Source organism: Podarcis tiliguerta, assembly GCF_965153285.1.
Source record: "Podarcis tiliguerta genome assembly, chromosome: 8".
NCBI classification, from domain to species: Eukaryota; Metazoa; Chordata; class Lepidosauria; order Squamata; family Lacertidae; genus Podarcis; species Podarcis tiliguerta.
In genome coordinates this window covers 31,710,936-31,721,835 of record NC_139541.1, presented here as the reverse complement: position 1 = coordinate 31,721,835, position 10,900 = coordinate 31,710,936, and the positions used below count along the sequence as shown (strand labels likewise).

The 10,900-nt window shown below is 45.3% G+C and overlaps 1 protein-coding gene across 1 annotated transcript; it reads right to left on the bottom strand.

Moving 5' to 3' along the window:
* Positions 1–1,619: 1,619 nt before the first annotated feature.
* On the bottom strand, positions 1,620–10,612 carry LOC310682758 (uncharacterized protein C16orf78 homolog). Its single transcript, XM_083451964.1, has 5 exons — positions 10,379–10,612; positions 9,894–10,040; positions 4,826–4,979; positions 3,263–3,656; positions 1,620–1,933 (listed from the first exon to the last, which is right to left on the bottom strand). The coding sequence occupies exons 1-5, from the start codon at positions 10,442–10,444 to the stop codon at positions 1,786–1,788; spliced, it is 909 nt and encodes a 302-aa protein (XP_083308090.1). The 5' UTR covers positions 10,445–10,612; the 3' UTR covers positions 1,620–1,785.
* Between the last annotated feature and the right edge of the window lie 288 nt (positions 10,613–10,900).

Sequence of the window (10,900 nt, the reverse complement as noted above, 5' to 3'; positions counted from 1 at the left end):
TAACGTTGCTACACCTTTCCCACATCAACATTCTTCCCCCCATGAATTCAACAGGAAGGAATCCCAATTTTTGTCACTTTCCTCCCATGCTTTTCTAGGTTAAAGGGTCTGCAAATGTCCCCCCCCCCCTTTCTGGAACTGAATAGCATGGAAACAAGTGCACTTTTTGACCAATAAATCCGCACACCATACTGAATTTCATTTCTACCAGTGGGCCTGATGTGACACAACAACGTCAACTTTGTTAGACAGTTTTGCTGCTACTTCTCCCTTTCTGCGTATGCATGCTTCTGTTTCCCCATGAAAACAGGACGGTGAAAATGTATGCTGGTTTACTGTCCCAAATTTTGTCACTTTTCTCCAGCCTTGCAGCTAGACTCATCTGTGAGGCAGGCTTTGGGAGTAAACCCTGGGGAATTTTTTTACCCACTGCCTTGTGGGACATCTTCAGGAGATGAAAAGGCTAAGGAGTATGCCCTACACAAATCCAGAGTGGAGTCCCTAAGACAGTTGGATGATACCTTGTATGTCTCCTGAGAGCCAGTGTGGTGTAGTGGTTAAGAGCGGTAGTCTCGTAATCTGGGGAACCGGGTTCGATTCCCCGCTCCTCCACATGCAGCTGCTGGGTGACCTTGGGCCAGTCACACTTCTCTGAAGTCTCTCAGCCCCACTCACCTCACAGAGTGTTTGTTGTGGGGGAGGAAGGGAAAGGAGAATGTTAGCCGCTTTGAGACTCCTGAAGGGGAGTGAAAGGCGGGATATCAAATCCAAACTCTTCTTCTCTTCTTCTTCTTCCTTCCCGCAACTCCTGCAGCTAAGCTGGTGCCAAACGTATTGCTCTGCTTTCCTTTGGACCACATCAATGAGGCCAAGATGGAGGTCTCAATGTCTGGGCAGCCCAGGACCTCCATACACACTGCCCAGGTTTGTGCCCCAGTGAGGTCCGTTTGGTGCTGCTAACGCAGCTAAAACAATGGGGAGGCAGCCGTTATGAGTTACCGGTCTCTGCAGCCACAGTGGGCACTGTGATCTCCAGTGGTTTATCTTGACCCCTAGAAGCACACTCCATTGTATCTTGAGACAGACAGATGCCAGCAACACACTGCAGGTTAAGGGGGTTGCAAACAGATTTTTTTCTGGAATTGAATAACATGGAAATAAGCACTAAAATTTCCTCATATTCCATTAGTGGCTTTTATGTCATGTGAAAGCTCAAATGCCAAAATTAACAGGTAGAGAAATGTTGGGGGCAGTGGAATAAACTGACGGGTGGACGCTACCCGAGTTACATTTACCCATTTCTCCCTACAGACTGAGGCTTCCCATTGAAAGATAAAAAGGCCTCACTTAGGTTGTCTAAAACAAGCTAGTCAGTGGTCATTGTGCCTTCTAGGATATGAGTTCTAGTTTACAGCAAGAAACAACAACCTTAAAGCAAAGAGCTGCCATTCCAAATATTTCAAGGCAACCAGAGCAAATGCAGATGAATGGGGAAATGCATCATTTAATTTGACTTTTAGATCAGTTTTTGACCTGTTTTGCTTTTTTTGGGGGGGGGGGAAGGAGGGAATAACTATTATTTTTGATAAAAACCATTTCAGCTCACAGTTTGACTCATAGTGAGTGCAAGAACCATTTTATCATTGCATCACGAGAACACATGCCTCACACACTGTTTTGACTCCAAAAAGCGACCGGCTCTTCCAAGTATAGGTGGCGGTGGAAATGTTCCCCTAAGAGGCTGTCTTCTAAGCAATGCAACCAAAATTGGGCAACAGGCCCAATCTACAATACCTTGCTAGGAGTGGATGAGAGCACCTTACAAACGTCAATGTCTGATGCTTTCATATGAGGATGCAAGTCAATATAAATCCCAGCTTCCTTGCACAGCTTCAGCAAGGTATCAATATTGCTCTGGGACAAACGGAGGTACCTGTGCAAAGAAAATAAGAGGGAGGGATGCTTGTAAGTCACATTTGTTAAGAGGAAAAAATCTACTGCCCTGAATTCTCTACTTCACCATTAATTCTAAGTCAGGGCTGGGGAAACATTTGGTTCTCCAGATTTTGCTGAACTACAACTCTCCCAAAGGCCAAGGATGATGGGATTTATAGTTCGTTAGCATCTGGAGGGACGAAGGTTCCCCACCCCTGCTCTAAGAGATGTGGCTGGCGCCAGCCTCTGACAAAACAGGGCCAATATGCAGGCCCCGAGGATAGTTGAGGGGCCCTCCTACCTTGCTCCAATCCTCCTCCTGATAGGCTAGGGGGCAGGTGGTGTAACTGGATGAGCAGAGTAAGCACAACAGGAAGTAGGCAAACAGACTGGGTGAGATGCAGAAGATGGACTGGTTTGAGGACCTTGGCAGAGGAATGAGCCAAAGAGCTGCAGAAAACAGGAGAGACTTGAGCAGCCTTCTCCAACCTGCCATTCTCCAGAACTGCCATTGGCCCAAGCCAACATGGCCCATGTTCAGGAATGATGGTCCAGCAACATCTGCAGGGCATCAGGTTGGGGAAAGCCGGACTAGACACACAGCCAGGGAGTCAAAACTGGAGCTGTTGGCCAGCCGGCTATCCTCTTCCTGCCTTTTTTACAGGGCCTACTGAGAGTTGGCACCATACAGCAGCCTAGATTGGTGAACCCGCAAGGCAAGGTTGGTAGTCAAGGAGCGATACACAGCACCAAAACAGTAATCAGTTCACCCTCTTTGCTCGTTTCCCCATGCTTGTCAAGAAGGGAAAAAAAAGCCCTGTTCTGCTGTTATGCTCATGAGTATATAAAACACATCAGCAGGGGGAAAGGGGGTGAGTGCACCAGCTGTGGCCCCACCCACAAGATGGGAGTTGTAGTTCAGCAACATCTGGGGACCCGAGGTCAAATAATGTTGATGCATGAGGGCAGTGCTTTTTTCTGGGGGGACGCAGGGGCACGCGTACCCCTAAACATTTTGTGAATCTAAGTTAGGCCTCCCTGAGGTCCAGTATTTCAATATGAGTAGGAAAATGAGAGTACCCCTAAACATTTTTAATAGAAAAAAGCACTGCATGAGGGTGCAATGCATCACCCTTTAAATTCAGAGTTCTGTCATCACACAGGGAGACTTTGCACTGTTCTCCAACCTGAGTTGGGCAACAGGGGTAGCCTGTTCCCCACTAGCGTGTGGTCCTTACTTGTGAACACCTGGATAGGGCTAAAGTGATGTAGGCATCACAGAGTGCAGGTTCTACTTGAGGGTTGCCCTTTTTTGTTTTTTGCTAACCTGCAGCTCAAAAATTCTTCAGGCTTAATCTCAGGCAGCAGTTTGAAAGGCTTTGAGTTCTCTTCCTCCCATTCTTTCTCCAGCAAGCTTTTGAGCTTTTTCTGCAATGCTGGGAATGCAGAGAGTGGCTTATGGAGAAGCAGTGTTGACATTGAGGCCCGGTCTCCCCTCGCTGACAACCTTTGCAAGGAAGGGAAGAATGCAATGGCTTCTTGGAGTGATATGCTGTTGTCCTGGCTAGGCCCCCCAGGGCTGCTTCCCTTCCTGGTGTCTCTGTAAGGTTGGAACCCATGGTAAACACTGCTTCTGGGTGCAGTTACATGTCTGCCCGAGATGGTCTGCATGGGCAAATCCATTCCACTGAAAGGTGTGAGATCCTTGGAATTCTTCCGGTCTGAAAAAGATCAAGCACTTTGCTCAGAAAAGCAGCTTCTGTTTGCTGGTTTTGATTTTCTCATTGTTTTAATTGTTTTTACTACCCATCTCAATCTCAAACCTTTTATTGGCACATAGACAGAATTCTGAAAGTCATAAAATCACTCAGCAAAATCTGCATCTAACAACTAAAACACTGTTGTATGACATTCACAAATCTTCACTGCACATTGCAGAAACCTGGCAACAATCTCCATCTTATTCCCATCCTGGGTTAGGAAGGCTACCTTACATTCATCTAACTATCACTCCCTGCTAACAGCTGTTTTTACTAATAGTGTTATTGCTTTATTATTTGTGTAAACTGCTTTGAGGAACAGGCATCATGCAGCATCTCTAAGAGTGCCAATTCTGCAGATCAAAGAGGTCAAGAGGGCATGAAAGGGATAAGGTGATCTTGCAGGTTCAGGGTCAACAGCTTCTGGAAGGCCACAGGTCCCTCACCCCTGCTCTAAACCTAACCAAACCTGGCAGGGTGGAGCTGGGGAACCCCAGACTGGGTCTTATGAATGTGATAACTGTGGGATGTGAAACACATAGCAGTCAAGTACAACATTCCTAGAATGAACATGCTAGGGGATGCTTTGTATGCAGTCAGGAGAAAACTTCCTGTTTCCTCCTGAGCTGGGACAAACTTCCTCTGCATGTGACTAGCGGTGGGTGTGGCTTAATCTGGACTAGTCGTCCTGGGTTACAAGAGCAATGCAGGAAGCACATGTTCTCTTCCTTTTGCTCTTCTCCATTTTGCTGTTCTGTGTGTGAGCAGAAGGGGCTGCCTGTTTGCAGTCACTTAGGAACTAACTCCCTTATGGGATAGTTCCACATGTGTATATAGTTTTGTAACCTAAGTTTGCCTTCAGGGAGCCAACCGTGAACTGAATGATTGTGAGTAAACTACTTTTATATAGACTTGAACAAGACTGTCTTGTCTATTCTTTTTAAGAGGGATAAGAAGGGATCTTACCAGGAATCGAGGCCCAGGCGAGCCTGCAACAAGCAAACCGCTGTGCGTTTAAAGCGGAATGTTACTCTGCTAAGATATAGAACTTGCTAACGTAAGTTAGGAAGGATAACATTAAACAATATATCCTCTCCTGCATCTCTGAACATTCCCACAATAATTCCTACCATTGCTTGACCTTTTGGTTGGGAGTCTCAGGAAGCTCACAAAGTTGGGCAGATGGTCACCAAACTGGGTCCACGGGCTATCGAAGGAATCTTTCCGAGAGACTGTGTGAGTGTCTGTGAATTGTTCTTGGCTGGACGCAGGGTGGCTGGGCGTCTGAGGTGAGGAAAAGGAGCACATTTTCTAATTTATTTGGGGATCACGCCTTGCAAACATTAGACGTTAAACATAAGTGTCCCCTGGCATTTTGAAAATCTCAACTTTTTTTTACACACACCCATACCCTCACACAGACTGTTCTCATTACCATCGGCTCCTTGTTGTGGGGTTGCAGTTTCTGCCATGGCTCATTTCCACCCCAGGTAGCTTATAATCTAGCCTTACCTTCTCTTACATGCTTTAAATGTTTGGTGACAACGGGGCCTTTGGTCAAAGGCAGAATATTATGGGAGCACGGCTGGTGTGGCTGCACTGGGTGCAGAGCCTCGGGGATGCCAGAAGTATTATTTAGAATGGAGAGCGAGAGGCAGGGGGGCACTGAATTTTGGCACTGTCCTGAGCGCCACTGAAATTTGAGAGCCCTAGGCTGGCCACTGCTTTGGTCTGATCCAGTGATGCCTCTTTCTGATATTCTTGCAAAGTCTATCAGATGTATGTTCCTTGTTATTATTGTGCATTTTAAAAATAGAGTCACGTTAGGCACTTGGCTCCCCGCCCCCCTCTTTTCAAATGGCAGGCACTCTTTCCCTTTTCACCGGCAGCTGGTGGGTAAACATGTTGCTGCTTCCTTCGCCCTTAAAAAAAATGTTCACATGGGAAAGTGTGAGACAGATGGCAAAAACAGATAAACGTTTCCCAAGAGATGCTAATCAACTACTTAAGGAAAATATGATCGAAGGGTCTTAAGGGGCAGTGATGAAATCTTTCTCTGTTTTAAATATAGAGGGTGGCAGGAATTTTGGTGCTTTCCCAACAGTATTTTTCCAAGGGATGTTTGGACCACGTTCAAGGAAGAAGCTGTGTTGGATTATTTTAATTGCTGTGTTTTAACAACACGCCACATCTAAACGCTCCTTTGAACAAAGGCTGCAAAAGGTGATTCTTGACTTTGAGAAAAGCGAAACGAGCCCCTTCTTCATCTTCTGCTCATTTTCAAGTTTGCAGATCCCCTGGGGAGGGATTGCAAACTTTTATATCCAGCTTTTGTGCTGTTGTTCGGTCCCAGCGCCTGCCCACCTAGCAGTTCGAAAGCATGCCAAAGTGCAAGTAGATAAATAGGTACCACTCTGGCAGGAAGGTAAATGGCATTTCCGTGTGCTGCTCTGGTTCGTCAGAAGTGGCTTAGTCATGCTGGCCACATGACCCAGAAGCTGTCTGCGGACAAACGCCGGCTCCCTCGGCCTATAAAGTGAGATGAGCGCCACAACACCAGGGTAATTCGCAACTGGACCTAAGGTCAGGGATCCCTTTACCTTTTTCATGCAGTTTATACTGGGTGATGGAAGTATATTGTTACAAATGCAGCCCACTTCACTGAGTGGGCAGAAGATCTGGGGAAAGGGCTGACTCAGGTTTGGTTTCCTTTCGCAGGAGAGATCACAGGAGAAATGCAATGCAATATTCAAGTGTATTTACAAAAATGCAAGCTGGGCATAAGAGTCACACTGCTATAAATCCATTGCCCCATTTAAGATCTCTAGCCAAGCATCACAGCAGCACAAGATGCTCTCAGCTTTGCACTGCCACCTTAATTCTTTCTCTTTCTTTTGGTCAGGGTGCATTCAAATATGTGGAAAATAGCATTAGTTTTCCTGATTATAATGCTAGTGCTTCTGTGCTATATACTAGTGTTCCTTTCACATGGCAGGACCTGTTGTTTAATGGAACTGTGGCTTGTTGACTTATATGCCAATGCGTCATGCTAAATTTCATTCGCACCAGTGGGCGTGGTGTGACACAACAATAAATGTCACTGGACAATGTTGTTACTTCATTTGCAGGATTAATGTAAAGGCGTGCAGTGATATAAAATTAATTTTTATTACATTGGATAAATAATAATTAGGTTCTGCTTGGAGATGCAGCAAATGTATTATAAACATAAGTAACCACAGAAAGGAAGGGAGAGAGGTCAAAATGGGGCTTTGAAATTTGATGTAAAATTACTTTATTGTTTGATGTAAAATGAAAAATGAAATTTAAAAAAGAGACAATGTTGCTACTTCCCCTCCATTTCAGCACATGTGTGCTTCCGTTCCCCATGAAAACATCAAGAAATAACTTTTTGTTCCAAATTTCATCACTTTACTCCCGTGGTTTTCTGGGAAAAGGGGGCTGCATCCCCACCTTCGAAATCAAATAGCACAGAGTGCTAAGCATATACTATGTTCCTTTAGTTTTCCAAAAGTGACTTTTACATTGTGTGAAACATCAGATATAATGTAGAAATTAACAGTTGGGGAAATAGCGGGGGAAAGGAGTACCAGGGGTCAACAAACCTTTTCAGCAGGGGGCCGGTTCACTGTCCCTCAGACCTTGTGGGGGGCCGGACTATATTTTTTGGCGGGGAAATAAACAAATTCCTATGCCCCACAAATAACCCAGAGATGCATTTTAAATAAAAGAGCACATTCTACACATGTAAAAACACGCTGATTCCCGGACTGTCCGCAGGCTGGATTTAGAAGGCGATTGGGCCGGATCCGGCGCTTGGGCCTTAGTTTGCCTATGCATGGATTAAACTGTTGTGTGAATGCAGCCTCAGTCTCATTCCAAACACACATGCACACACTCCCTATTCTGCTGTTCACACAGAGAGATATCTAGCTTAGAGCATGCTGGCAGGGGGTAGGACAGCTGTTTTATCCCAGAGATCCCTCTGGACCTCTCCCATTGAGAAAGCATCAACCATCCATGCCTGAGCACTTAGCTGGGGACCTGCTCAACAGGAAGGAAGGTAAGGACAGGAGGTCCTGCCTGAAACATTATTCAGAGCAGGGAGGTTGAATGCCAGCGGTTACAAGAATCAGGCAGCTGCTCTGGCCAATGGACTGAACCAAAGGTTGCACAGTGGAAAAAGTGGGTATTGAGGATGGATTTGAAGGGAGGGAGGAGGGATGGGGGAGAAATCCTGTTCTGTTCACATTTTAATGCGAGCCTACCTCGTTTGCACTTCACCAAAACAATATGCAAACCAAACCACGCCTGCCCATCAAAATCCACACATTTCAATATTTTCTGATGCAACGCTTCAACCAAGAAATCTGTACAAAGGATTTGTGTCTTAGGGGGAAATGTGCAAAAAATATATGAATGCATTTATTCATGAAAATCGTACTGAAAAAAAATGCATTATAGTAAGGGAAATTGGTTGTCAAAAGATGCCTATTAGAGAAAATCACATGCAAAGATGCGTTATCTGGGGATAAATGGTTATGGAAATGCCGGTGCAGTTTTGGGAGGGACCTTCTTTTGTTTTTTTAGGAAAAAGTTCAGCTGGCAAACTGATGGGAACTGAACTTAAGGTTGAGAAATAGAAAGAAACTGAAATTGACAGTGCTCCACTCCTGCTCCTGGGCCAGTAATTTCACTGTCTTCTGCGTTCTCTAGAGGCACAGAAGCAGGACATTTTCTCCCTCTTTCTCCTGCCATCACAGAGCAAGCATGCCCAGACCCAACCAGCCTCCGCATCCCCTCAAGCCAGGTCTATCTGGGCATGCTGTTCTTTGCCTCTCTATCATCAATCTCTGGTTCTTCTGACTTCCCGCTTGGAATCGTAACAGTTAACGGAGTATCCTGAGACTGTAATAAGCAGGTGCAGTACTGATGAATACAGCGTATTGTGGGGAGGGATTCCCTCATTAGGGCTGCAATTTAAGAAGTCATGGACTTTGGAATAACTTCAAATCCCCCCCCCCCCAATATGCAAAAGCTCCTCCTTTTCATTCACAGGTGAGACCATTGGGGCAACCAAGCTGTCGGAACCCCCTGCCCTGTGTTTAGTATTAGGAGAAGTTTGGTGCTAGTGCATCTGGGTGTGACTAGGGATCTGTTGGCATTTAAAAGTGAACCTACCTAATTTGCACTTTTGGAAACAGTATGCGAACCAAAACACAGCTATCTTTTGAAATTTGCACTTCTCTGAATTCTTGCAATGTACCTCCCCAGCCATGCAATGTATACAAAAATGCATTTGCACTAGGATAAAATATCCATAAAAATGCACACATTAGTGAAGATGGTATGCAAAAATGCATTATATAAGGCAAAATTGCATATAAAATTTTGTGTATTAGGAGAAATCCACATTTAAAGTATGTTTCTGAGCACAATTCAAAGTGTTGGTGCTGACTTTTAAAGCCCTAAACGGCCTTGGCCCAGTATACCTGAAGGAGCGTCTCCACCCCTATCGTTCAGCCTGGACACTGAGGTCCAGTGCCTTCTGACGGTTCCCTCACTGTGAGAAATGAGGTTTCAGGGAATCAGGCAGAGGGCTTTCTTGGTACTGTCACCCACCCTGTGGAACGCCCTCCCATCAGATGTCAAGGAAATAAAGAACTATCTGACTTTTAGAAGACACCTGAAGACAGCCCTGTTTAGGGAAATTTTTAATGTTTGATATTTTATTGTGTTTTTAATATTCTGCTGGGAGCTGCCAAGAGTGGCTGGAGAAACCCAGCCAGATGGATGCGGGGTATAAATAAATTATTATTATTATTATTATTATTATTATTAGGAATTTAAGACAAACTAACAAAAATAACAAACTAATGTGGAAATGTGGACACCTAAACCTAAGATGAATGAATGAGAAGCTGCAGCCAAGAGATTCAGCCATCTGTAGGCATGTTCTACGGAACCAAGAATGGAGCTAAGCAGAGACGTGCAACATTTTGTAGCTAAAAACAAAACAACCCTCTTTCTTATGAATCTGTGTTTTCTGCATTGCAGGGGGTTGGACTAGATGACCCTTCAGGCCCCTTCCAATTCTACAATTCCTGTGCGTATATAGACAACTAGATGAGCAATGTTTCTATAGTGCCATCCTGCCCTTCCAGACTTCTTCATTACCTTGTAGTATAATGTTTTATAGGCTGAAGAAGAGGGTGAGATCTGTGCTTGTTTCTTCAGCCACTTTTTCACCTTCCTCTCCTCTTGCCTCAGCAGGTTATCATTAATCGTCTTCATGGAGTCAAGAGACCGCCGGATCTTCTTCAGCTGAAGAGTTTGGGAGATAGGAACATGTGTGAACACAGGAAGCTCCCTTGCACTGCGTATGACCATTGAGCTATTTAGCTCAGTCTTGTCTGGTCTGCCTGGTAGCAGCTCTGTGGGTCTCTCCCAGCCCCAACTGGAGATGCTGGGGATTGAACCTGGAACCTTCTGCATGTAATCTATTACACCACTGTGCTGTGGCCTTTCTCCTGGGGCTGGTTGCTTGCAGGACCTTAGATCTGAGCTATCTAAACAGCTCAGGTAAAAGCAGGGTGTCCCCCACTCCCTGTTAAGTGCCTGGTCACTCAAAAACACATGCAGATAGTTTCCCTACTCCATACCTGAAATGCCTCTCTCTCATTGGAGACCCGCAGGGACTTTGCCCTTTTGTTTTCGAGCCAATCCATACTCCCCAGTGGTCTCCAGTTTCTTTCCCCCGTGGTTCTGATTTAGTGGAAGCCAAGGCACCAGCCAGGATCAAGGTAGCCAGAAAAGATTTGAATCAGTTGCCTACTGCCCATCTTGCCAGTCTAAAGCCATTGGCTGAGCCACGAGGAAGGTGAAACAGCAGCTCGTGAACTGTGATGCAACAATCTGTGTGCTTCCATGACTCTTGAAAGCGTTGCCTTGGCAACTAACCTGAAACCTTGAAAGGGACTGTGGTATCATTAATAGATAATTAGTCAAAGGATAACGATCAATGGCTCTTCACTGGAGTTTTCATAGAGGCGCTTTTAGGTTTGTCTGTTAATATTGTGGTTGACAGAAGCTTATATCATTGTGAGTTGCGTGGAGCAGTGGTAGTATCCACCACATGCTGCAGATAACAACTCTCATTGGCCATGCTGGCTGGTGCTGATGGG